The sequence below is a fragment of the Oryctolagus cuniculus genome, chromosome 3 (assembly GCF_051225735.1).
Source record: "Oryctolagus cuniculus isolate XC-2025 breed Fujian yellow rabbit chromosome 3, ASM5122573v1, whole genome shotgun sequence".
Lineage (NCBI taxonomy): Eukaryota > Metazoa > Chordata > Mammalia > Lagomorpha > Leporidae > Oryctolagus > Oryctolagus cuniculus.
Window position 1 is genome coordinate 65,062,745 of NC_142869.1, and position 26,903 is coordinate 65,089,647.

Genomic DNA, 26,903 nt, shown 5'->3' on the forward strand with positions numbered 1-26,903 from the left:
GCATTCCCCTTCCCACACTCAGGCAGAACGCGCCCGAGAGGACCAGGTCCCGGGGAGAGGGTGGGGGCGCAGGCTGGTCATTTTAGTCCCAGGAAAGCCAGGGAAGGTGAGTAGGATTCTCGAGTCCCTGAGGCTCCCCCACCCCAAGGATTCACAGACAGAGTCTCTGGCGCAAAGACGCGGCCAAGGTGTCCTGGAGAGCGGAGGCGAAGAGGGCCGCGAGTGCCGAGAGGCTACGCAGTTGGCCGGCCCTGGAGCCCCGAGGAGGGGTCCAGTCCCGGCGCCGTCCTCTCCTTCGGCTTTCCGCCGTGGCTCCGACCCGCTCCGCGCCCCGCCAGCCTCCGGGAGCCCTGGGTTCTCACAGGAGCCACACCCTGACCTCGGCGGGCCGGGTAGATTTCAGCCGGCAGCAAAGCCTTCGCCGGCAGCTCCCTGTCCACTAAGGCGTCTCTTGGGCTCTCAGCGGGAGAACGAAACCGAAGTTTCCTTCCCTACACGCCCTGATAATGGGGGGCAGCGAGGAAGGAAGAGTGAGAGGAGAAAAATGTAAGGGTGAAACTGACCCTCAGACCCCAGAAGTTTTGGAAAACTGGGCCGAGAAGGAGCAAAAGAAATGCAAAGGTGTCATTTGGTTCGTCTGCGAAGAAAAATATGTTTTCCTTTTATGGATTTTGTAAAAGCATTGGTTTCTGACAAGTGCAAGGTACAAAAGGTTGTGGAATTTATTAATACATATTAAGAAGAATCAGGGCGATCAATAAAATTCTCATCTACATTCTTGGGCTACTTGGTAATTTTCTTGCTTCTGAAGGTTTTTAAAGAGTTATACCCGCTGTTGCCACACACGGGAAGATATTTTATTAACAAATCAATCGAGACTTTGTAAAGGATAAGATTAATAGTTAAGATTTAGCATAATGGCGTTCGCTTTATGAATTATTGAAAATTATACTATTGATTTTTCCCCTTCACTACCAACCAAGAAGGTCAATTTTTGTTTTAACACAAATCGTCAAATATAAAAAGCTATACTTTTGTCAGAACTTGAATTTTATAGTTTTGGACAATGCCTAAAATTATTTGACAAGGGTTTGCTCGGCTGGGGGGTGGGGAGGGAGGTGAATCTGAGTCCTCTGTTTCCTTTGATGAGGGAAAGTTCTATAACAAGGATATGGTCTGGGGTTGGAGTCCAGCTCATTAAAGAACCACCACCACCATCACCACCATGGAAACTCAGAGTTTTATGAGAAACTTCAACAACTTCCTCCCTCCTCCTCTGGTTGCAGGCGGGTGAACCGCCCTGCGGAAGCCTCAGCCCCAGGGCAGCAGCAGGGAGCTTTAACCTTGATTTCCAGAGGCTCCCGGGGTGAGGGGCCCCGGCCAGCCGGGATGCAGGAGCCGTCCTTCGGCCTCCCCAGGTCCACTCTCCTCGAAGACAAGAAACGCAAACGGCCCGGGGAAACTCTGACCGTGAACCAGTTCTCTGGTCAGAAAAGCACTCTCGTTCTCTTCCCCACACTCGCCTGAGCCTGCACTGGCCTTGGATTTCAGGCTCAGAGACTGAACTTGTGAGCAAAGCCGATTTCTGCCTCAGTTGTTGGGAAACCAGTAGCCGATCGGCTGCTTAAAAAAAAAAAAAAAAAAAAGAAAGAAAGAAAGAAAGAAACAAAGAAAGAAAAAGAAAAAAGTCCCCCCCCCCCCGCAAACACTTTGTGCCCCCTCCCCAAAAGGAAATTCCACTGGCCTTGTCGAGGAGGCAGTGAACATTATTTTCGGCCTTGGGACTGCTCCCACCATCCCCTCTCTGTGCCCTCACCCAAACAATAACCCCTTTTAAAAAAAACTCCGCGGTGGCAATGAGACAGACCTTTTAAACCTTTACGCAGCTGTTCAAATGCAACATCATTGTCAGGTTAAAAGCCTGGCGCCTCTAACTGTTCTGGCTGCCACATCTCGGCAAAGCCAGGGGTTTAAACATTACCTCTGCACCAGGATAGTAGTTTTTAAGCTTGTGGGTGGGGATTGAAGAAGGCAGGAAAAAAAAAAAAAAAGAAAGAAAGAAAAACGAAAACAACTTTTGACTGTTGACAGTTAAGGTCCTATTTAACACTAACAGTCACTAATCAGGACCCCCAAATTTGCTTTCTGGAATCACAGAGATCTTGTTCTGAGCTATGGCTAACAGTGCCCAGGGCTGGACAAACTGCCCGGTTTGCGCTCTGCCGGCAGGCGCCCTGACGCCAGCCTGGCGCCCCAGCATTGTCGTCCCTCTGCGTTTTGGCCAGGAAGCCGCCAGAAACTCGGTTACCCCATTTTCCCTATCCCAAGCCAGACAAGACTGTTCAATCTAATCAGGAATTTTATGCCCATCAAATGCCCTTTCATAATCTTTATTTACACTTGAAGAAAACATCCAGGCGAAAAACAAGCAATTCCTTCTGGAGCTGGTAGATATACAGAGTGCCTGCACAGGCGAGATCCGTCTTCCGAATCTGGGGACCCTGCCTGGGTCTGCTCCCAGTGTATTTGAGTTCAAAGTCACCCTACATTGGATTAGGTTTTAAATAAGTTTTCACTCTGGGGGGGTGTAATATCAATATAATTTTGAGCCTATTTCTCATAAAATTCTATTTTGTTTTCAAATTTCTGCCTTCAGAGTGGCTCCTTGAGGCTAGAGAATTTCAATATTTTACAGCAATTTTACAATAAAATATCAAGCAAACTGGAAATAATACAAGAGAATGATATGGGCCAAGGAGGATGGAGAGTGTGTCCAAGACCCTAAGGCTGAGATGAAGCAAATGGGATGAAAAAGCAACAGCTTTAAAGGCCAGCCTTTATTTTACTTATAAGTATTTAATGTAGCTGCTGTTTTCGATCATCTTTAGATCAGATGGAGCCGTTACCATTAATAATAAATCAATATTGCACCATAAAGGAGATGAATACCCATATTTGTATCCAGACACCCTTCTCCTTGGCACAGTTCTTTCCAGAGAAAAATTAAAGGGGTTGCTTTAGCAAGAAATTAGTATTTATAATCAAAAAGTGACTGGCCATTGCATTCCGCTGTTTGGGGGAAGAGGAGTGGAGGCCCTGGGCCCCCGAGGGGTGGGCCTTGAGCTGCCTCTGGGCTTCTTCCCTCTTTGGGGGGCTAATTGGAAGCTGCCTTCCTTGGGTGACCCTTTTGCAAAGATTAACAGAAATGGAGGGGACAAATGGGAAGGCTACCAGAAAGGCGGTAAGGAATCGATGGAGATGTGTAAACCAGCCAGCAGCCCAAGACCTCCTCTGCACGCGCGCGCGCGCGCACACACACACACACACACACACACAAAAGACTCCTACTTCCCGCATTTTCCCTCCACTTCGGCGTCAGAGACCTCGGCGCTGCAGACTCCAAGGCCACCGTGCACGAGTCCCACGAGCTCTGAGCCGTGGGGGGAGGTGACAGCCTTTTAGCCCTGAACGGTCCCGATCCGATCCCCGGGCCCTAGTCAGGCACGCCTTGGGTGCTGCAGGGACGAAAGGAACCGTTGACCGCTGAGCAACCGTGGTCCACCGGCGGCTACCAGCCAAGGCCAAGGGGCCCCGCACAGCCAGAAACGCCGCTGCTGCCGGGGCCGCCTAACAAGTTACACAACGACGTTTGGGGAGGGGGTTCCTGGCCCACGGAGACGGAAGCCCCGGTTAGGTCGGCGCAAAGGTCCCTTCACAACAGATTAACCGGATGCACGGCTATACTGGTGGAGCCAGGGACACCCTGGGCTGGGGGTGGGGGCACCCACGCCTCGCTTCTCGCTGGCGCCTCACTGGGGGCTCAGAGCGCCCAGCCTCCCTGCCGACGCCAGCTCCCAGAGACGGGAGAGCGCCAGCGCCTTGCAAGGTCTGGGGCTTGGAGCGCGGGAGACAGAGACCGCCGAGCCGATGTGGCGGGCGCTCATTCTGGGAGCTGCGGGCTCTTCACACTGAACTTCGCGGGGCCAGAGGAGCAGCCATCCTCTCTCGGAGAGGCCCACGTCCTGGAAACCTGCTCACAACCTCTAGGCTAGCGGACGCAGAAAGAGACGCTCCCCAATGTCAAAGGTTTTGCCGGGGCAGGGAGGGCGTGCTGCGAATAAACTGCTTCTGAGAGTCAGTGCCAAAACCAAGCTCCGCACCTCAAAGCCGGCGGGCGACCTGGAAGGGTGGCCAGGGTTCTGTCGAACGCGAACCCCGTTTGCTTCAAATGCATTCCCGTTCCACAACGCCTCGAAATATCAATGTTTCCCAGGACAGCCGGCTGCCTCCCGCGGCGGCATCCGGCCGGCGCGGCCCCGGCACCCCAAATCGCGGTGCTGCCCGCGCCTCCCCGTCGCCCCGCGTAGCCCTGAGCGCGCCAGACGTGTCCCGGGCTTCCTAGCCCCAAACGGCCACCTCCGTGCCTGAGGAGACTCATTTTCTCCGAGACCACACTCAGCTAAGTTGCCGGCGCCCTGATCCGTCTTAAACAAAAGCCTTTTAATCATCGCAGGCGGTCTGAGAGCTCGCAGGACGGACGCGGTTTTCGGGAGGTGGAGAAGGGGGGCTGGGGGGAGGACTCCTGCCTTCGACATCGCTCTACACGCTCAAGCCAACAAGAAAATTGATTTCCCTAATTAAATTAACTCTCGGTGGCCACGACCTATTTCAAAACCCAGATTTGTCTATGAAAAATCTCTCCTCTTCACCATCAGGTTGTAGCCAAGTATTCTTGGAACAGCTTTATTTTTAAGGAAACAACGGTTAGGTGATCCATCTCCTGTCTGAAAAATATATTTTTGCTCCCTTTTCTCTGTCTCCAAACAACTTGCCACACCTCGCGGCTGCTTAGAACAAACAAACAGCGAACACCTTAGCTGCCGCCTGTTTCTAACGGGCTGAGATCGCCCATTGCAACCCAGTCCTGGAAACAGAGGTACCGCGCGGCCTCTGGGCCGAGCGCGGCTTCTGGAACGTGAGCGCGCCCTCGTGTGGCTCTCTAGGCCCCTGCAAACGGGGAATGGTATCTCGAGTTCAGTCTGACTATCGTGGTGGGCACACAACCTTGCTACATTGAGACGCAATTAAAAAAAAAAAAGGAGAGAAAGAAATAAACCAGTTTTAACTTTCTAGAACGATCTACTACTACAGCAACTATTTCAACCGATGTCCAGAATTCCAAACAAAGGAATCCCCTTCCGAACGAAATTATTCCAACGTAGGCTTTGTTTCTATTGCCATCTTTTACCAAAGGTTGAGAGATGCTTTCTAAAACAATATAAATATATTTTCTTGTGTCCCGTGTCATAGGAGGTTCTCTAATTTATTTGACAGGGTGGCAAATTGCTTTCAAATGTAATGAAGGTGTAAGCCTGAAGAGAGCTTCCTCTTTCAAGTGCCTGCTTTAAAAGCTGGTTCTTCAATAGAGGAAAAAAAAAAAAAAAGGAAAAAAAAAAAAAAGACCACAATCTAAGATCTCCCCAAAGACCCCCAACACTTCTTAGCCATTGTGAAAGCACACTCATAGGCATTTCAGCCTAACCAGTATTTTTCCAAAGAAGTCAATTGCTATTGAATTGCACAAATGTTTGGAGGGAAATTAAGGTTATTGATCCTGAAATTAGGAATTTTCTTAGATTTATGGTGAGTCCCTGATATGATTTTGTGTGGTCATAAATGTGGGGGAGAGTCTGGAAGTGTGTGAGCATGCATGTGTGAGGGTGGGTGGCGGCTGAAAATCACAGAGGAACCTTAAGGCGCCTAATTATTCAGAAAGGTTAAAGGTGATGACCTTGACATTTTGGAAGTTCAAAGGCATACACTTATGCACTTATGTTTTTCCTTCCCCAAAGAAGCCTTAATTTTTAAAAATTACATTTCGAAGTGCACACCTATTCAAAAGATGCATGGAGTGCTGTGAATCTCATGGATTTATATTTTTACTTTAGACTTAGGAGAGGTTAAGAGTCATAAGATTCACTTCACTCTTTTCAGAGAAAGAAGATTTTCTCACTTCTCCAGTTTATGGCACATTGCGGAAATCTCTTTTGGGCCCACCAGAAGGTGTATAATATAACCCAATTAAGCTGTTTAGAACTCTGGCTTTTATGGTGTTGTCTAGACAGTTCAAGGTTTTGTAAACAGCCTGGCCTGGCCCTGCAGCCCGAAGTGCGCTGTAGCCTGGACCACATTCTTTACCTGGAAGCAAGACGCGGGGAGAAGTGGGTGTGGGCCCCCGCCCTCTGCCAGCCAGGGGGCTCCCTCTCCCTGCTCCTGGACTTCTCAAGCCCTCTCCACCCACTGAGAGATAATCTTTCCACAAATTCACCCCCACCCCAACCCTCCATGGAAGGTGTCTTCTTTTAAGGGACCCTGAATCCTTGTCATTTTATGAAGAGAGAATTTGGATTTTCTAACCGGTTTTTAAAAAAATTTTTTTGTTATCTTCAGAAATTCCAAGTTCACTGGATTGAGGCGGGGATGTTAATCTGCTTCTTTGGTTCCTCATCACTAACATAATTTTAAAGACCAGTGTAGCCTGCAGGAGGTGGAAGGGAACAACTTCTATTTTATCAGAATCAAAAAGCAGTTCACCAGATTTCCAGGTGCATGGGGGAGAGGGTTATTGCCGCTAAAATATCCTAACCAAACTCTAAACTTCACAGAGGAAAACCCATACAGTGTATTGAAGCTTTAACCTCCATTTTACTAGAAACCATTTATTCACACAAAAAAGACAGGGACTCATGCCTCGACTTGACAGACCAAAGGTACATTTCCCGGAGTTTAAATAATCTGCGTTGACCGACGAGAAAGGAAGGGACCGTTCAAGCTCAGAACAAAACACCAGCGCCTTCTAGCCCCGCGGCCTAACTCCCTGCAGAGCCCACCGCGGCCCCACGAGGACTTGGAGAGGGGGAGGGGTAAGGACAGCACATTGGCGGTAAAATTGTAAAGGGACGTTTTCATTTACCATTTTCCCCTTATTAGGATCCGCTCGGCCAAGTCCCCGGCCTCGTCCGCAGGATGCAGTGGTCGCTGTTTGGTCCCGAGTTGACCGTGGGAAGGACTGGTGAAGTTCCACAAGAAGAGGCGGCATGAAACCCAAGGACACTGGGCCTGCGGTGGGCAGGCTGGTGGGGAGGAGGGTGGGTGAGTGGGGCTCGGGGTAGGGGACGCTTCCTGGAGCTCTCAAAATAAGGGATTTCCAGTGAAATACTGCAGACGGTCTCTGTTCAGTTTCTTTTCTTTCATCCTGCGATTCTGGAACCATATTTTGACTTGCCGGTCAGTGAGGTTGAGCATCCGAGAGAGTTGGAGTCTTTTCTCTTTGTTTATGTACACGTTAAAGAAAAACTCGCGCTCCAGTTCGCGGATCTGATACTTGGTGTAAGGACAGCGCTTTTTCCGGGACCGTTGGGGGGCCACTGCAAGGCAAAGAGATCAAGGGTGAGAGGGGTCGCTGCCTGCCAGCCCCCACCCGCCTTCTCGGGCCACTGAGCGAGGGCCAGGCCCCAGCCCCGTTGGGGACGTCCCCTGCTGCCGCTGAAAGGCCCTGCCTGCGTCGTGGGGGATGATATATGGGCGGGCACAGGAGAGAGTGCGGGCGTGGACGTGTGTTCACGCCCGGAGCCACACCACACACACACACACACACACACACACACACACCCTGGCACCAAGGTGGGAAAGCGGAGGGCGAGGCAGGCTCTGAACTGGAACCTGAGGGCAGGGAGACAGGAGCGCGCCCGCAGGGGCATCTGCTCCACTCCAGCGGCGCGCGTCAGCCAGCGGCTTGGATAAAGTCCAGTGCAAGGATCAACACCACCCCCCACCCTCCCTTAAAAGCGGGAGGCTCCGGTGTCTGCACTCACAAACTGTCTCGAAATCTCTCTCCCTCCATCCATGGTCCCTAGCACCCCCCAACCCCTCCCAGGACGGGAAAAGCTCTCTGCAACCATTCACGTCCTCCTCGAAGTCTACCTTAAGCCCACCTAAATTGGTTTCCTATCATAAACACGCTTTACAACGACCCGGGAAATCTTATAGGATGTATAAACCCCTTCGAATGCTTATAAAGTAGCACATAAAACGGCGCAAGCAGAGGGAGGCCCCCGCCACCCCCCCGCGTCCGCGGCCCCCGGGCCCAGCCGCGCGACCCGTGCCCGGTGCCTACCTGCGCCGCTGCTCTTCTCGGATCCCGCCTCCCCCGGGGGGCCCTCGCCCTCGCCGCCGCCGCCTTCCGCTGCCCCTTTTGGCTCCGAGCCGGGGGTCGCCTTGGCGCAGGGGCTGCCCCCGCCGCCACCGGCCCCGGCCTTGGGGTCGCCCTTGTCGGCAGCGCCCTCGGGCTGCGGCGGCGCAGGCGGCGGCGGAGGTTGCGGCCCGGCGAATGGGGGCCCGGGAGCTGCCTCGTAGAACTGGTCGAAGCCCTGCGGCAGGATGCCATTGCGACCCACCGCGCTGTAGAAGTTGGAGGCGGCGCCTGGTGGGCCGTGCGGCGGCCCGGGCGCGGCGCACACCGGCTCGGGCGCCTTGAAGAGCACGTCTGGCCGGCGACCCGCGGGCGGGAGCAGCTCCCGCTGCATGGCCGCTTCCTCGGCCGCCGCCGCCGCCGCCGCTGCCGCCGCCGCCGCCGCGTAGTAGGGAGCGTAGCCCCCGGCGCCGCCGCCGCCCCCGCCAGGGCCGCCCCCGCCGCCACCGCCCCCTGCTCCGCCACCGCCGCCGCCGCCACGGTATGGCCACTTGGCGCGCTCCAGGCCGTAGTCGCGGAAGGCCACTTCGCGCACCGGCTGGACGTGTGGCGCCAGGTTGGAAGAGTAGGGGAAAGTCATTTGGCAGGACGACGGTTGCGAAAGGAATGACGGCTTGCTAGCGAAGTCCGACGGGGCCACATAGTAGGCGCAGCCGGGCAGGTACATGCTGGCTGCGCTCGGGCCGCACTCGTCAAAGTCGTTCATGGCTCCGCGGCGTGCACGCCGGCAAGCCCCGGGCCGCTCCCCGCGCCGCCAACCTGAGCCATCGATTGCACAAGAGGCTTGGGCCAGGATCAACTAAGCAAAAATCCCCACCGGGCGCTGACGTGCAATTCATCTTGATTGATTCTGGTGGTAATTATGTCACGTGACGCCATGGAGAGAAATGTCCTTATATCTATATCAGCACTCGCCAACACGCCCCGGGACGGCTCCTGGCGCCGAGACGCGCGCGCGCTGGGGGCGGATCTGCCTCCCTCTCCCGCCAGCTCTCCCCAGGCGCCCCCTGACTAGGCTGCGCCGCAGGCCGGTCACCTGCGCGCCGCCGGCGGCTGCCACCGCTGGGCGCATCTGCCACCGCCCGACCGGGCCGCCCGCCCGCGTCCGCCCGCCCGCGCCGCTTTAAGTACGCGGACCGAGGCCGGCAGGGAGGAGGAGGGAGGGGGAGGAAGGGGGAGGAAGGGGGAAGGGAGAGAAGCGGCGAGCGGAGGGGGGAGCCCCGGCCCGGGGCACAGGGGACTAGGTGTGAGGGTGTGAGGTTCCCACCCCCACCCCCTTCCTGCAGCCGCTCCCTCCCCCGCGACGCCGCCACCCTCTGCAGCTCACCCGCCGGGAGCTTGTTGCTTCTTGTTCAGGGGGCGTAATTGCGCCACTCTTCAGGGCACAGGGAGCCCTGATTTACATATTTCTCTGCCCAGCGGCGCGTTCACCTAGGAGTATCTTGGCTCTCTCGGGTTCTGACACCCCTATCCCGAACGCTGAGCCCGGGTTCTGGCCCCAAAAAGCCCACGCCAAGCCCTTGCCACGCCCTCACCCCAGCCAGGGCCTCGGTACCCACTCGGCCCTATCCGCCCTTCTCTCACACGGGCTCTCTCGCTCTGCTCCTGTCTCTCTCATTCCTTCGGCCTCTTCTGTCTCCTGTCTTCTTTCTCCAGCCCCCTCTTCCCTCTCTCTTCCTCCTCTCCTGCCCCTGGCTCTGAGTGCCCCCACCCCCGTCTCCTTTCCTGCAAGCTGTGTCACCGTCTCTGTCTCTTTCCCGGTCACCCTCTGCTTTTCTCAGTACTGAAGCAGAAGGGAGCTTGGCCGCTGGAGACACCCCGTGGCCCTGGCCTCCCAAGAAGATGGGGGGGGGTTGGCGAACAAAAGGATCCGGAGCCCTAGGGTCGGTCCCAGCCTCCTGCTCGTCCCTCAGGGGACAAACCCCTGACGCCTCCACCCTCCTCACCGCCTCAGCGTTCGGGCCTGGCCTGGGACCCGTCCGCTGTACACTCAGACCCTTCCCTGCGCGGCAACCCCACCAAGGCCTGCGCATCCCGGCCGCCTCTCCCCGAAGCTGCTCCGGCGCCCTTGGGTCGGCATGGTCATTGCTGCCCCCGGGGAGATGGGCTGGCTCTCCGGGGGCATTCAGCAGGGCCTGCCTCACCGCTACAGCCTCTCCACACCAGTTGGCTCTGAGGCGGTCTCTTCAGGCCCCCCATCCACTCGACCCAAGGCCTCACTTTCTTCCTCGGCTGCCGCGACCCTCTCCTAGCCCAGAGATCCAGGCGAGGCCTGGGCTCCCATCTCCCGGAGAGCAGGCGCTTTCCAAAGGTAAAACGGTCTCTCCCCAAACCCGAGTCCCAGAAAGGAGGGCAAAAGGCTGCCCCTTTCCCCAGGATTCCTCTGCCCAGGCAATCCGAGCCCTAGGGCATCGGACCTCAGCCCGATGCCCAGAGCAGGCGCCGCTAGCTGTGACGCTAGATGCCTCCCAGCCCCGGCGCCCGCCGCAGTGCCGATGCTGTGTGCTCTGCCCACCGTGCCGTGCGGACAAACAGAGAAAAGGCGGGTGGTCTGGGCTAATATCTATTTTCTGGCTGGTGTCTCCCCCCCTTCCTCTTTTTCTGCTCCCTCCCTTTCTCCCTTCCTCTCTTTCCTCCGCCCCCTCCCACGTCTGCTTCCCTCCCCCTACACTGCGCAAACAGGTCGGTGGCGACTGGGAGGGCACCGAGTCTCTCCCCCACCCAGAGCTGCTCGCCCCTAGGTGCCCCCTCTCCACAGCTGGCACTCCCGCTCAGATTCCAGCTGGTACCCTTCCCCTCGGCCCAGACCCCAGGCACACTTATCTGCCTCCCCATCTCCATCCCAGGCCCAAGCCTCTGTCTTCGGACTCGTGGTCGACGCCCCGGATCTCTCTCCTAAAATGGCTCCCCGGACACTGCACACTGGCCCTTCAGTCGCTCAGGACCCAGGGCAGCGGCGGGGCCCCCAGCCAAGTCTTTATTGTGGTTGCAGGGTGCACAAAAATCTCGCACCTTCTCTCTGTTCACTGTGCGGGGTGGGGCGCAGGCAGTCCGCCGCCCCCAAAGTGAAGCCTGCTGACCGCCGAAAAGGGAACTGGGGAGGACGAATCATTCAAGTTCAACGACATGGCGACGGCGGCTCCGGCGGGAGCTGAGCTTTGGCGGGGGAGGGTGCGCCATCTGCAGCGGCGCGCGGGTGCAGAGGGGAAGGGGGCGGTGGGACCCTCTCCGTGCCTCAGCACGGACCCTTGCTCCCTAACACGACCCAGGACTTTCATTCGGGGGCCCAGCCCGCTTCGCTTTTTTGACCTCAGCCCCCTCCCCCGTCCTCACCCCGAAATCCGGGGAAAACCGCAGCCTCCCGCCCCGCACGTCCCGCTCGAGAACCTACCGTAAAGACCCCGGCGCTGTGGCCTTGTCCTCGCCTGTGCAGCCCCACCCGAAGCGCGGGGATCGCACCAGGCCTTCGGGGCGCAGCCGGCAGCTCCAGGAGCGATGGCTATCCGCGCCGCGCCGGAACGGGATGCGGTAATTTTGAGCCACCCAAGATAAGACACTAACTTGACCTTAACTTTGTCAGGGCGCCCCTGGTATCTGGAGAACGTGAACAGACACTGTCTGGCAGCTCTCGTAAAAGCTGACTGGGAAGGGATTCTGACTCATTTCATTTATTGCCACTACAGTTCTGCAAGAAAGCTTTTCCTCCCTGCCAAACTTTAATTATTTATGCTCTTTTAGGAAACGAAAGAAGAGAAACGTGGGGAAAACACCCGGAGCCAGTCCCTTCCCTGCAGAGCCTTCGGAATGGGCTCCTTGAGTCAAACGCCTGGAGAACAAAAATGTGGGGAGATCACCTTTGTCCAAGGACAGTCGGACAGGCGCCGCGCCCCCTCCCCCCAACACTGAGGGGGTGGATGCAGCAGGGAGAGGCGGGTGATGGGGCACAACCCCTCCCCCCCCCACAACGGACATGAATATTTACAAGGATTCTGGATTTCTCCTCCGCCCGCCAGCATCCCGGAAGCCTCCCCAGCCTGCCTCCCTGGGGGAGAACCCCCAGGCCTTAAAAAGCTTCCACTAGTCGACCTTCTGAGCTCGTCACCGATTGAATGCCAGACGAAAACGTTTCCTTCTCGTTTAAAAACCATTTTCTTAGCCAAAAGCCTCTCCTGGACTGCAGCGTTTCCGAAGACGCATTTGTTTCTCCGCGAGGGAACCTGGAGCACTGAGATTTCAGCATCCTTTCTCTCGGCCGTTTGTTTCTTACAAATTTCCTCTGGCTCCACATCCCTGCCACGACCTCGGCTAGGAAAGGAGGCACTGCCGGCTAGGAAAGGAGTCACTGCTGTCTTTGGATTTGTGTGGATGAGTAAAGGTGATGGATTTGTAAAACATGGCTGAACCAAAAGACAAGATTTTACGCTTGGAGTAATTTAAGTCTCTTCCCACACCCCATCCCAGGCTACGGGGAGAGAGCACCTGGATGTAATGGTATATTTGGGGGAAGAGGGCCCAGCCTTCTGTGTGTTGTCCCAGGGCCTAGGCTGAAGTTTGGTTTTCTCCTCCTTTCCCCAGCTCTCGGGTCCGAAGTCTCAGTGAGGCTTTGCCTTTGTTCGCTGTTTTCCAGGAGGCAATCCTCTGAATACAGGCTCAGATTCTGGCTCTGGGTATCACTGTGTCTCTGCCCCCAGCAACGTCAGGGAACATTTCTAGCCACAGGCCCTATCCAGTCTTTCATCTTGCCTTTTCCTTGTATGTTATTTACTTTATATGTATTTTTAAAAGAGCAATTATATTTAAGTATACCTTAAATTTAATCAAGGAAAGAGTTGGAATGTTGAATATGCAGTACTAAGTATTAGAGATTTAGCAATTTTGCTAATTTACCCTTTAACTAAAAACTAGTTTCTGCTTCCATTAGCTAGGGAGCTAGGATTTGTAAAAGGACAAACACAGAACAGGCCTTGGATTCCCTGGCCTGAGCTAGTGCCTCTGAAGCTGTAAGGGGTTTGGAGGCCATGTTTCCCAATGGAGAGTCTGCCGGGCTCCGGCGAGGGGTTCGAATATTACAGATTTTCACAGGGCATAGCCTGTTCCACAGAAGTTTGACCAAAACTCAGCAGAGACATGTTTTGCTTTGAAATCTGAGGAAACTCAAATCTTGGCAGCCCCTGCCCCATAATAACAACCTTTAAAGTTTGAGAATTTAGGCAAAGTGCAGAAGCTGCAGCCTGCCATAAGCCGGGGGTCCCCTTCCTATGTGAGACACACTCAGATCTGCCCACCACCTTCCCCCTTTGGATTTGTCACACACATTTTGCTCATGGGTTTTTATACACCATTTCCTGACTGCCTTGGAAGCCATTTTCTCATTTAATGAACAGTCAACAGCCAAGGTGAAACCACAACCAGGAAAGAAAAACGAATTTGGTGGCCTGAAAAACATCAGGAAGGAACTCTAAGCATTTTGAAAAACTGACATCAGGCCCTTGAGAGCTTGGCTGGGACCTGGATATTTATTTCCACTCAAAACATTTCTATGTGTCTGATATATACAAGCCATTGTTTTTGACAAAATCAAAACAAAACATGCACGACGACTATTAGAAAGCACAGAAAATGAAATCAGTCTAAATGTCAACTGAGATCCTTTGAACTCTTGAGCTCAAGTCTCCCTGTGAGGTGTTCATTCCAGCTCTAGGCTCTGGTTTCCCACTGAAAAGAAACCACTGGTCTCTGGGAAGGAATCTGAACTCTTTGGTTGTTGTGTATCTTGCTATATTTCACAAGGAGTGGGAGAAGAGGCTGGGGTAGTAGAAGAAGTCAGAGTTGGGAGAGGGCAATGGAGTAGGTGAAATGAAGGCTGGATACCCTAGCATGCCCAGAGCAGCTCCCCCTGGCATTCCGGAGCCCCGGCCTTCACAAGGCAAGCCTGGCAGGGCCCAGGGCCTTGAAGGCTCCACTGGTGCAGCACCATACATGCTACAGAAGGGGCACTGTGCTTGGACTTCTGGTGGAGTTGGTGGGGAGTGGAGAGGGTGAGAGAGAAACTTCTAGTTCTGTGTGCTCTGTCAAGAGCAGTGACCAGGCGCTGAGAATCTGCGTAGTCTCTTTCCCCACCCTGTGATACTCCAGGAGGAGTTTTTGCCTCTCCTTGCAGTAGCTGTTAAGGTGACTCAGGAAAGACATGTGGCCACTTTGGCCATATTTAGAGCTGGTGCATAGGAGGACCCCTCTTCCCCTTCCTGACTCTCTTCACCACTCCCTGGACACTGAGCACACCTCCCTGAGCAATGCAGCCTCAAAGCAGACCAGCAGCTCCCCATAGCAGAGCTCAGCTCTGGGGGCCCAGTCACAAGATGCATGGGCTTAGCCCATGTGAAAAGCTGGAAGTAAGGAGATTTTTGCCAATCTTGTCTGGAGACTGTAGCTTGCTCTGTGGGCCGAGCCTCCCTCATCCCTTCTCTGGGAAGGAAGCCTCTGAGCCATTCTGTCCAACTGCAGGGGCCAGCCCAGTCCACATTCCAAGGTGTCTGGCCACCCAGCCCCTCCCCTCTCCTTTCCTCTAGAGGTCTGAGGTCTAGGACAGCTGTAGTCCTCCCAAATTGGCCAGGGTAGAAAGGTGAGTGGGGGGAACGAGGAGGGATGGCACCCCATCCTTCCTCCAGACTGGAGATCCTGGCTTTGCCACAAAGGGCTGGTGGCAAAGACGCCGAGCTGTATCCACAGCCCTTTCCACGGTCCTGAGGCCTTCCTATATTCATTTCCACTCTGAGCTCTGAGTAGGTGCCTCTTAATGCAGTCAGGGCTGGGAAGGGGGGGAGGGAGAACTAACCAGGCGCAAACAGAGAAATCCAAGTACAAGGGAGCAAAAGTGAGTCCTGGGTGCAGTGTCCCAGCAAAGAGTAAGTTTGGGTGACCCGAAGTTCCACACGCGGAAACCATAAGGCCAAGGTTGCACTCCAACTTCCGAAGGCCCCTTCATCTGCCTCTCTGAGAGGAGGAAAGCGAGGAGGCCCAACTGGTCTCATCTCTAGATCTTGCTAGCTTCTGGGGCTGCAGGCAGAGCGGGAGATGAGGACAAACCAGCGGAGAGGGCAATGGGGGAGGGGGGAGGAAAGCCCCAGCTCCAGCCCCAGCTCCTCCTCCCCATGCCAGGCCTCCATCCAAAAGGGCAGGCCCGGGCTGCCCACAGCCACGCATGTGGTCAGTAGAGCGCTAATGCTTGCTCGCGCAGCACCACGCGCTTTTTCTTCATGCGCCTGTTCTGGAACCAAATTTTGACCTGCTGATCGCTGAGGTTCAGCCTGTTGGACAATTCCTTGCGTTTCTGCCGGTTGATGAATTCGTTGACGAGGAATTCGTTCTCCAGCTCTGCGATCTGCTGCTTCGTGTAGGGTTTTCGCTTCTTGCGGGCCCTCCCCGGGGCAGCCCCCCATGGCAGGCCTGCAACACAACCCCAGCGCACCGTCAGTCGAGCCCTCTCCCTGTTGGCTGCCCGTGCGCCCCCCACCTCCTCCGGCAGCTCCCCTTCCTTTACACACTCCCCTGCACCCCACCTCCCATCCCGGCCCGAGGAGCGTGGGCACCGTTTACCGTCGGGCAGCGAAGGTCTCAGGCAAGAGGAGACGCCTGCCGCCTGCACTGTCATGTTCAAGTTGAGCGTGCCCTTCGTATCCTCCTTGAAGCCGGCGGCGCAGGGGGCCCCCTGGAGCAGGGTCGCAGAGCCCGGCGCGGCACGGCCCATACCCGCGTAGTCGTATTTGGCCTTGAGAGCAGCGGCTGCAGGGGCCAAGCTAGACTCTGGGACGAAGGGCGGCCTCGTACGGCCGCGCTCCTCCGGACTGGCGGCTGCTTCCGGCGAATAGAACTTGGCCTGCTCTTCGGGTCCGTCCTTGGCGCCCGGGGGCTGCAGGCCCAGAGGCCCGGAGCCGGCCAGGTAGGACTGCGAGAAGCCGCCGAAGGCAGTGGCGCCCGCAGGCTGCGCGGGGGCGCACGAGGCGGGCGTGGCGGCCCAGGGCAGCGCGCCGCGAGGGTACGAGATGGGGGGAAGCGCGGCCAGCTGGCTGCCATTCGGCCGCAGGTTGGAGAAGTAGAAAGAGTCAGGCGACTGCAGATTGAGAAGCGAGCCCACATAGCCCGCTCTGTAAAGACTGCGCTCACACATCTCCAACAAAGGGCTTCGGCTGCGCTCGCAACAGTATTTAGTTACAACCGGGAATAAGAGGACAGGCTCAGGCGATTGGACGAAACTTTGCCTGCAGGTTCTTCAAAGCCGGTCATTTCAGCACCGCCTACATCCCCCGGCCCGTTTTCCCCCCCTTCAGGGTATTATGATAACACCCGCAATGTTCGATGGCGAAGGAGGAGGCTGCCGGCTGAGCAGAGACATGTAGAGCAAAGGCGAAGCCTGCAGGTTTCCCTGCCAGGCTTCGGGAGCTGGGAGCATCCGGTGGAGGGGGTCTTTGCCCCAGTGTCCCTTGGGACTCTTCTCCATCTTCATTGGCTTTTCAATCCCGTTTTCCACAGGCTACCTGGGCCTGGCCTGTTTCTACCAGCTTTAAGTTGCTGCTGAGGCATTTTCCAGTAACGGGCGCCTCTCGCCTAGTCCAGAGAAGGTGCGGCCTGGCAGAGCCGCCAGCTGTGTTCCCGGGCCTGAGCAACACCACTCCTACCCCAATCCCTCCCATGGAGGCCCTCTTGAGGCCTCTGCCCCGGGAATCCGGCCACAGAGATCCACTTGCTGCTTGGGTCCTCAAGCTGCAGACACAGCCTGAGAGACCTGCTAAAAGCAGAGAGGTATCACAAGGTATCCAAAGTTTGGCAGCCAGGAAGGAGGCCTCACACCACTCTTGGTGTGCATCTCACCATCACCACCACCCCCAGGCCAGGAACTCTGCTCCTTAGGAAAGCTGCCATCCAGGTCCATGGAGCATGCAGGCCAGGCAACTTGGCAGCTCCATGCGCCAGTCGTGGCCAAAGGCTACATTCCTTTTATCGCCAGGATCACCTTGGCGGCTGATCCTGCAAACCAGAACTCCAACGTATTCATCCACCCCGAGGCTGGCAGAACAGTGCTCGATCCCCAGACCGCGTGTGGAAAAGCGGAAAAGCCAGAGGCCACCTGGCCGCGCAAAAAAAGCAGGCGCACCGAGGCAGCTGGCAAGCAGCGTTCCTTGCCCCGGCGCCTCCCGGCGCGCGGGCTGGTGGCGGGTTCACGGGTCTGGCGAACAGAGGAGCTGGACGGGTAGTGGTCGCTGGCGGGGAGCAGTGTGCGCAGCAGCCCGGAGATCCTCCTATCTAGTCTTACCAAAGGAGTAGGGGTCCTCCCCCCCTTCTCAGGTCCCGAGGCCCCCAGAGACCGGACGAAGGGCGTCTGCCCCAACCCGCGGCAGGCCTCGCGGTCCCCAAGCCAAGATGGAATTGGTTAGACCGCCAGCTCCGGCACCGAGACCACACAGGCGCCGCCGGAGGGCAAGGCTGACCACCGCGCTGTGACTTTATTGTGTGAGTTATGGCGACCAATTGGGCGGCTCTGGGGAATGCAATCAGCTTCTTCCTCCCGCTCTGAGGAGGGGGTAGCGGGTGGGGGTGGGGAAGCCCAGGGCTCCTCAGGGCTCTGCCAGTTTCCTTAGGAGACTTAACTCCATTCTCTGGCATTTCATGATGCAGGCACAAACTACAACCCCACTTTCTAGAAACGGGGAAACCGGGCCTTAGGTCCCCAATAGCTTTCATTTTGGGGGAATTCGCCCTGCTTCCAAGGAGCCGCAGCCTCTTCAGGCCGGAAATCCAGTCACGGGGTCCCTACGCTCCACGCTTCTCGGTGCACAGAGAACCCCCGTGTTTCTAAGCCCAGGGGCAACTCCCTCGGACCCCTTGGCGGACTCACAGCGGCTGTTTGCCCCTCAGGGCTTAAAGGCACGAAGGAACTACATGAGACAACAAAAAAGACAAGAACGGCTAGATTCCCTCCGTAGCTCCTTGCCCAGCCGCCCTGCTTCATCCCCCGGGTTTATGACTTTCTTCGAGGTCTGGCAGGCAAAGATTCCTGCGGGGAACTGGGAGCTGGGGACCTGGAAGGAGGGGGAAGGGCGGGAAGGAGGCTTGGCCCGCGAGCCAGAGTGGGAAAGCAGGATTTGGCCGAGGAGTTAAATGCTGAGCTCTGCCAATGCCGCCGACCGCCCAGGAGATGGCGAGCGCGCTCCACGCCTGGCGAGGCGCCGCCGCACGGTCAAGATCAACAGTGAAGGGCGGCCCGGGGTCGCCAGCCCGCGCGGTCACGGCCCACAGCCTGGCGCTGCTAAGCGCTCCGGGAAGCTTGCAGATTGTGGCGGCCAGGCTGACCCGCACGGCGGAGCCTAGGGAGCCCGTGGGCTGCCAGACATGGAAAAGCATTGTGATCACTCCTTTGTCTGGCTTTCCTTCCCGGCTTCGAGGCTTCCAGCGCCTCTCGAATCAGGCACCGACCACGCGCGCCTAGGTCCCCCGCCAGCGGCGTTAGAAACCTGCCAGGTTTCTGAGGCGCTCTCCCTCCGGCCTTCCTGTCTCCAGCCACAGAGGCTGATCCCCCAAACCGCCTTTGCCTCCCTCGGCGAGCCTGGGCCACTGCGGAGCCCCTGGCCTCCCTGCGCAATTCGGAATATAAAAGGGGCGCGTATAAATAACAAAGCCTTCATCTGTTATTGATTTAGCCGTCAATCCGAATTCCACCAGAGAGTGTTGGAGCGCAATTTTAATCTCCAGCCCACCTCCCCTTTCTCTTAGGCGGAGGGAAACTGACGAGAAGCCACAGATGAAAGGGAAACCTCGAGGCGACCCTCGGTGCCCGCGCTGGGAAACCTGAGAAATGGACCCAGGGTCTGGAGTCGACGAAAACTGACTGGGGGAGGGGAAGGGGAGAGAGCCGAGCGCAGGCCCGTTTCTGGTGAAAACACGTCTTGTGAGACGCGCAGCCGAAGGACCGGCGGCCCTCTCGAAGTGGAAGGTCGGGACCGCGCGGCGGCATGCTCAGGCGTCATTTCTGCAGCAACAGGCGCCGGAGTCTCTGCCAACCGGGCTGGCCCCACGCGGGCTGCCGCGAGACGTGAGGGAGCCAAACCCGGCCCGAGAAACCGAAAGCAGCCCTCGCCTCCGCTCTCCGCGCCGTCTCTCGCCGAGCCGGACCCGAGCCTTCCGACAGCAAGGTTTTCGAGGAGGAGTTTTTTTGTTTGTTTGTTTGTTTTTTGTTTTCCCACAAAATCCTCGTGTACCTAAGTTACCTATCAAAAAGTTACCAACCACGACCCTGACAGTACCAGGAGCCAGCGACGACGAACGTCCCAGTTCTGCGGCGGTTTCCTCGGGTGGTAAAAAGGCCTCGAAGAAAGTTCCTAGTGTCTAGAAAGTGTCCAGCGCTTTAGCGTTCGTAATCGGGTTTTCAGCTGTCAATTGCAATGTGCCGGCTGCTTAGAGAAGGAGACATGGGGGACGCCTGAAATATTTCTTTTTTGATTGCCAAATAAGGATATGTCTTTATAATTTTAAGACCTTCCAAGTAAAGACATTTATAATGGCTTCCTAGGTTGAAAACTTGCAAATAAATAATTTTTCCTACACCTAGGCACACAGATATCCGTACCGACTTTTAGAACAACAAATAAAACTATAACTAGAGTTGATAATGTTGAAAGAGAAGTAAAATTTTATTGGAGATGTTTTTGATCTGGTCTGATAAAAATATAATTTTAGACGCCACAAATCATATCCTCATTAAAAACATCACTATGTTAAATCCACAGGGAAGGAAGAAGGGGCAGAAGTGGAGAGCGTGCAGGTTTCAGAAAGCAGAACCGGTGTTGAGTATCCTTCATCATAGTGTTCAGGATAGCAAGATTTTATAATAAATAAGAAGAGTTTCTGGAGGCACATAAGCTTGTAAAAAGAAAACAAATCTATGAAGACTCACAGGAAATGAGAGAGTGAGACAGTTCTGTTTATTTGCATCTCCCTAGGAGTAAAAAGTGATTTTTTTAATGCCTGAAGCACTGCCCACATATCCCAGCTCACAGACATTGCAACTACAAAAATAATCTCTCAGTTGTATAAATATGCAGCACTTTAAAAAGTAGTTACTTATCATCACTTTCAGAAACATCTTTCTTTTTTTCTCCTTGGACCCTATAGTGAGCGCCACGTTTTTTGCATTTGTTAGGTGTTTTAAAGCTCCATATGAGGCCTGATGCATTTGTTCAGACAGCTAAGCTCTTCATTGGGTTTTAGACAAAAGTTTGTATCCATGGCCATGTGATTCAGTCTGTTTGGGGGATTGAGGTGGCCTCCATCCCATTCCTACAGATCCAAGACCAAGGAAATAGGGTGCATTTACACCACCCACGGGTCACTCTGCCAGTTGCACCATTTAAATGTCTGCCTCTAGAGCTCAAAAAATGAAGGCATCTATGTGAACATATTTTCAAATTAAAGATAGAAGCACAAATCTACAGTTGTCTTAACAATATATAACAAACACAAGTGAAAGTTGGACTTGGAAAGATTGTCTTCATTCCAATACTGATACAAACTCTACTTTAATAAGGTTGCTGCTTTTAAAGCCATTGCTGTACCGGCAGCCTCCTGCTTTCAGACTTTCCTGGTGACCCCAGAGCACTGCCAGCCCAGAGCTGTTTCCACTTGCCTCAGGGCAACTGCTGAGAGCTAATGATTCAATTACCCAATCACAGGATATGAATGACTGCAAATCGTTCTGCCCTAATGGATTATGAAGATAATCAGTGCTGGAAACAGATTTTAAAAAAAAATCCTTAAATCAGAATGGCACTTCTGAAATTCTTTGGGGGAAGGAGGATTATTAAAAAAAAAATACTTCAAGTCCTTTATACTGGCCTGGAGGGAGAAACAGAACACTAAAAAAATCATTAAAACAAACAAAAAACCTGGACAAAAACAAAATCAATAATAAACATGTAAGGAACAGAGCTACAAAATCAGGTTGGGCAGCAAAAGGTTTCAGAGCCAGATAAGGAAAAGAGAGAAAAACAATTCACAAAATTTGCCATCACTGGCAGGGGATGTGGGGCATTAAATACATATTCAAGTCTTTCCCAAGGTCTTTTGGAGACGAGTAAAGGCATTTAAACTATCTACAGCCAGTCTGGCCCACATCAGGAGACAGTATCTTTGAGCTTGGAGACAATTTTCTTGTCCTTCACTCTTCGATTCTGAAACCAAATGGTCACTTGTCTCTCGGATAGGTTTGTGGCAGCCGAAATCCGCCGCCGCTTGTCCTTGTTAATGAACTTGTTAATGGCATACTCGTTCTCCAGTTCTTTGAGCTGCAGTTTGGTGTAGGGCACCCTCTTCTTTCTTCCCCGTCGATAGACACACATGTCCGGCTGATTTAGAGCCACATCCCCTGGTACAAACAACAGCATGGGAGAAGTTAGACTGGGATAGTAGGAGCACTTAGCTGAGGATTCTGTGTGTGTGTGTGTGTGTGTGTGTGTAGGGAGTGTAGGGAATAAAGAAAATCTGTTTACATTTTTAATTATTTACAAAACATTGTGTTTACATGTTATTAAAGAAAGATTATTTTTACTTCAAATGCAAGGCTAATTTGATGGATCATCATGGTTTCTCAAACTAGCATCTAACAAGCCTGTGATTTTATGGCATGGTTATTGGGGACACTCATAAGGACAATGTCTGCAAATGCCACTTGCATACATATAAACACACACACACACCCACAAATTCACATCTTTTGCTGAGCTTTGATTATCTGTATTTGAAGCTTATGGGCTCTAAGAAGCTTTAGCGGCCACCCAGGAGCCATGAATTCCTCACAAAATGGGGGCTCAACCCCATGACCCCTCCCAAGAAAAAGGCCCCGTTAGGAAGGGAAGGAGAGACCTGAGCAAAGGGGACAGACACAAAGACTCCCGGCTGTAGAAGACCGCAAGGAAAGGTTGTGAGCGCAGCAGTTTAAGTGGAAGGAGGAGTTTACAGATTTCACACGAACTGGACAAACTGTTCCACTGGGTGAACCTTGCTCAGGCGTGGAGCACAGGCACCCATTTCCAAGTAGGGGTGTATGCTTCTAGTCTGTTCTCTCTCTCTCCCTCTCTCTCCCCACCCCTTCCCCCTGTCCTTCCCTTTTCTCCATCACCCCTACCTGGAAAGGACGATTTCCAAAAGTGGGACCCCTGTGGCTGGTCCTTTGCGCAGTACACCTGGCTGTTCCACCCGTTGGCCAGCGTCCAGGACTGGTAGCCCTCCATGGAGATGTACGCCTCGTGCCGAGGCTCCCCGGAGCCGAAAGTGGACACCATGTCGATATAGCCGGGCACGTGCTGGTAGGGACTCGTGTAGCCCTGGTAGAAGGACACCTCCTTGGCTCGCGCGGGCACCTCGTTGGCCGGTACGCTGCTGCTAGCCAGGCCCGACACGTCCATGTACTTCTCCACCGGGAAGCCCCCCAGGGAGGCGTGCGGCGACGACTTGAGCGCGTTCTGCTGTAAGCCCACGCCGTGCGACATCCGGCAGCTGTAGTAGCCGTTGCCGAAGTGGTAGCCGTAGCCCAGCGCTGGAGCGCCGGGGGGCGCTGCTGCAGCGGCGGCGCCGGGCGCGGGCGCCGGGCACTCTTTGGCGGGGGGAGGCTCCGGGCGCGCCGTGACCACAGCCGAAGACGACGACGAGGCGGAGCCGGTGCGCTCAGAGGTCCCCGGGTATGCGAAGCCCGAGGCCGCGGCCGCAGCCGCAGCCGCCGCTGCCGCCGCCGCCGCCCGCCCCGAATGTGTCCCGGCGAACACTGGCGCGGAGAGAAAGCCCCGGCACTGGCCCGGCGCCGCCGCCGCCGCCACGGAGGAGGAGGAAGAGGAGGCCGGGGCTGCCCCCGCAGCCCCACCGTCCGCGCGTAGCCCGTCCATGTCCCAGCTCCCGGAGCGGCTCATGGCCCGGCCCGGCCCGGCCCCGGCCCCGGCCCTGGCCCCGCGCAGGACACCATGGCGCAGCGCGCCTCCTCCCTCCTCTCCTTTCTCTCTGGTTTGCTCGCTCCCGCCCTCTTCCTCTCGCCCTCTCTCCCTCTGCGAGCCTCCCGCCTCCCGCCCGCCCGCCCGCCCTCCAACAGGTTAGCTCATCGCGGGACGTTTATAAAAACGAAGTTCAGGTTGGGAGGGGGCCTGGGCCGGTCGGGGGGCCGCCTCCCGCCCCGAGGGCGCCGGCCGGGGGCCATGCCATTGGCTGCGCAGAGCCACGTGGGGGTGGGGGCGCGGGGGACCCTGGCTCCTGGCCTGGGCCTGGCTGGACCCACCCACCGGGCCCCCACCCCTCCCCAGCCCTGTGCACGGCCCACCTCCCATTCCCGCCCTCCCCCAGACCCAGGCGCTTTCGCCGCAGCCACCCCCACGAGTCGATTTCGCGACGGCCCATCCCAGGCCCTGTCTGTGACCGAGGCGGGAGCCGAGGCCTGCGCCTCATCTCGGCAACGGCTGTTTTGCCACCTCTCCTCGGCTCCCCGAGCTGCACAACAAAATGCAGATGAAGGACAGAGCTGTTTGAGTTATGTGAAAACACACCCGTGTCTGATGCTGTTGCAGCTCGCGGTCAGCCGACAGTAGACCCCAAGCCCGAGGGAGCTGGCTTTCCCTCTCTTGCGCATTGCTAACGGGCGAAGGCATTTCCCACGTATAAGACCAGTTGCAGCAGACCCCTCCCGTGCACACACGCCGTCCGCCCGAAAATACCCACGAAGCGGCAGAGACTTCCGAGTAAGTCGAGCAGAGAGACGATCCGACCTCGGCGCGGTGAGCCTGACAGTTTGCCCCGCAGGGAGAAATCCGTGGATGCCTGTTCCGCATTCTCCGCCTCTTCGCCTGGGCCAGCCGGCAGTCACCCCCCGAACTGGGCTCCCAGCTCCGGTAGAAAGGTTCTGAGAAGAGGGCAGGAGGAGAAAACCGCTCTGCCTTCTGCCGCGGAGCTTCTGCGCCTCGCGCGCGGCCGCCTGGTCTCTTGGTTTTGCTGCCACCACCCACCCCCAGCCGTTACTCACACCAATTAATTGAAAACTTCACTTTCCCAGTGATTTTGTTTCGCTGCCTCTTCTGAGCTGCCAACTGCAGGGAATCGAAAGGGGGCAAATTAAGGGCGCCTTCTCCGAGAAAAAGTCGGGGCTTGTGTTAGGCAAAGCCTAACATCTGACTTTGACGGGGTAGGGTGGGCTGCGGCCGCGCTGCTGAGGCTAGGCCCAGCTCTGGAGCCCGTTGCTCTCCTCACGCCTTCCTGCCACTCCTCCATCTCAGAGCCTCAGCCCACGATCGATCCCGCTCCCATCTTAGCAATTACCGGGGCACTGTGTGAGCCCTGTTGTGACTTCAAGGCTCTGCCTTAGCAGCAGCAATCTTAGAGCCGAGATCCGATGAGCGAGCGAAAGGGGCACTGGGGTGGGTGTGAGAGCCCTCAGAGTGAGCCCATTTGCTTCTGTGGCATCTACTTCTCAGGCCAGCCTATCTCCAAGAAAACCAGTCCCCTAAGCCTGTGATGGATTGGTGAAGCCAGCTTGTCACCCAGCCCCGCGGTTCCCAAACCCAAGGCAGGTCCCGCGTAGGTGGAGGAGGAAAGCCAGGAGCCCTTCCTGGGCCTGTCCTGGCATGGCAAGGTGGGCTGCCGCTGGTGTTGGGAGTGTTGACGTGCAAAAGGCAGTAACCATAAAAGGCTCAAATAAAGGGGAAAGTTATGAGAGGAGTGCTGGAGAGGAAAAGCAAGAGAATTTGACCTTTTTGAAGTCCTAGACATGTTCATGATCAAATCTGAGCCGGGAAGGGTCTGGGCTGTGCAGGAAATCTCAGGGAACGGGTTTGCTGGTGAGAGTCCTTTTGACCACTTGATGGAAGGTGGCAAGAGTTAGCAATGGAAGCTGGGCTGGTGTTTTCAAAAGGCCAAATTAGGCCAGGTGAGAGCTTTGGTTTGGCTGGGTACCCTGTACCCAAAAATTTTGTGCCAAACCATCTACCATAGGCCACCCTGAAATGCTTTAATTTTTCCTTTTTCTTCTCTCTCTCTCTTTGGGGGGGTGGAGAAGGGAGATACATTAAAGTTTTTATCTGTGAGCCAAAAAATCTTTGTTGAAATATTTTTAAGACAATTGGATCCAACGAACTTTCTGTCTCTTAAAACTAAGTATTCCCATGGTTTTATGCCCTTGAACTTTTGTTCCATTACTTTCTGATAAATACATTTTATGACCAATTATACACTAAAGCATAAGCAAAGTGAAATTAAGACGCAAAAGAAGAATTTCTCAAGTTTTGCTAATTCCAGGGAGCTCCCTGCTTGTGCTGTGCAGGGCTGAGAGGAAGAGCTAAATTAATTCTCCACTTGACCGAGACTTTCATTTTTCAGACTTTGCTTCTGCCCTGTGTGCTCTTCTCAGGACTTGGGTTTCTCTGCCCACCTCGGTGGGTGTTCAGGGACTAGGGAGGTTATGAATAATAGGCAGCTTTGCCTCTTGTTATCCTGATGCTAAACCTGCTTCTAGCACATGCTAGTGGGAGATGGCTATCCTGAGGAGAGGGCCTCTGCCCCTGAGTGGACCCCTAAACCCAGCACTCTGGGGCAGCCACTGTTATCAGCTCACAGAGCTGCTTGTTGAACTAATGAGACACACAGTTAATAAGCTGAGGGCCAGCAGGTAGGTGGAGGTGGACTGTTGAAGGGGATGTACAGCAACATTTTATTTAGCTTGTCTTCCCCGCATCTGAACTGATTTCAGATTTAATCTTGATGGGAGTCATTTCTTTAGCTGACCAGGAGCACACGGGTTTATCATATTGGGTCTTTAATGGCAGAAATAGGTTTTGTTACATGAAAATCTTTTGCTACCACAAATGTCTCTACACACTCATAGGTTTTATGAAGCCAGTTTCGCCACCTTTCCTGATTTTTGGTAAAAACAAAACAACTCCTCAGGATGACCCTTTAGTGGTCAAAGTCCCACTTTACTCCCTCATCAACTTGTTCCTCTTCCTCTTTTTCCTCCAAAAGCACCCTGGCTGGGAATTAGTGCTGTTCTGCAGGTCGCATCCTCTCTTCTCCTTGTAGATGAACTTTAACTTGTGTTCAACTTGGGTTGGGGACTGGGTGGATGCAGGCTGTGATTTAGATTTATGGAAGTTGCTGTGCTTGCCAAGACAGCAATGAGCTCAATTAACCACATAATCAGTGGCCATTAAGGCCAGGGCGAGAGGATCCTATCCAAGTGGGGTCGTGGGGACTCCTTTGAAAGCATTTGCCTTGAAGGTCACAACCAGGAAGTGCAGGACACCCTCCTAATTAGCTTGTAAGAAGCAAGATATTCAGTGTAGAAACAGTTGTAGCTCCAAAGTGAAGTCTTGAGTCCAGAGGAATTGGCTGAACAGTATTCTTAACCCGGCCCGTGTCTGGTTAATTTTCCCTCTCCTAGTGCTGTGCTGCACAAAAAAAACCCGAGAAGCTTGGTGTGACAACAGCCTGACACTGGAAACCTGCATTTGGGTATTTCCTACGACTAAGATGCATCGCCTTTGAGTTTAACAGCCCAAATTAGCCTTTATCAAATGGCAGTCCTTTGCAACCACAGCAACAACAAAACCCTCTTCAAATCCGAAGTGGAATTCGG

General features: G+C 54.9%; 3 protein-coding genes and 1 long non-coding RNA gene across 4 annotated transcripts; 1 reads left to right on the top strand and 3 right to left on the bottom strand.

The window, feature by feature from the left end:
• Positions 1-7,191: 7,191 nt before the first annotated feature.
• Positions 7,192-8,957, bottom strand: HOXD11 (homeobox D11). Its single transcript, NM_001206421.2, has 2 exons — positions 8,177-8,957; positions 7,192-7,427 (listed from the first exon to the last, which is right to left on the bottom strand). Exons 1-2 carry the CDS (start codon positions 8,955-8,957, stop codon positions 7,192-7,194), a joined length of 1,017 nt encoding a protein of 338 aa, NP_001193350.2.
• A 2,690-nt stretch (positions 8,958-11,647) lies between these two features.
• HOXD12 (homeobox D12) lies at positions 11,648-17,741 on the bottom strand. The gene is made up of 2 exons (XM_002712302.5): positions 15,848-17,741; positions 11,648-15,697 (listed from the first exon to the last, which is right to left on the bottom strand). The coding sequence occupies exons 1-2, from the start codon at positions 16,416-16,418 to the stop codon at positions 15,459-15,461; spliced, it is 810 nt and encodes a 269-aa protein (XP_002712348.4). The 5' UTR covers positions 16,419-17,741; the 3' UTR covers positions 11,648-15,458.
• Positions 17,623-19,351, top strand: LOC138849163 (uncharacterized). Its single transcript, XR_016230779.1, has 2 exons — positions 17,623-17,758; positions 19,019-19,351. It is a non-coding gene; the product is annotated as an uncharacterized LOC138849163 (long non-coding RNA).
• Positions 19,352-20,204: 853 nt separating this feature from the next.
• On the bottom strand, positions 20,205-23,352 carry HOXD13 (homeobox D13). The gene is made up of 2 exons (XM_017343235.4): positions 22,425-23,352; positions 20,205-21,665 (listed from the first exon to the last, which is right to left on the bottom strand). Exons 1-2 carry the CDS (start codon positions 23,200-23,202, stop codon positions 21,415-21,417), a joined length of 1,029 nt encoding a protein of 342 aa, XP_017198724.2. The 5' UTR covers positions 23,203-23,352; the 3' UTR covers positions 20,205-21,414.
• Positions 23,353-26,903: the final 3,551 nt, after the last annotated feature.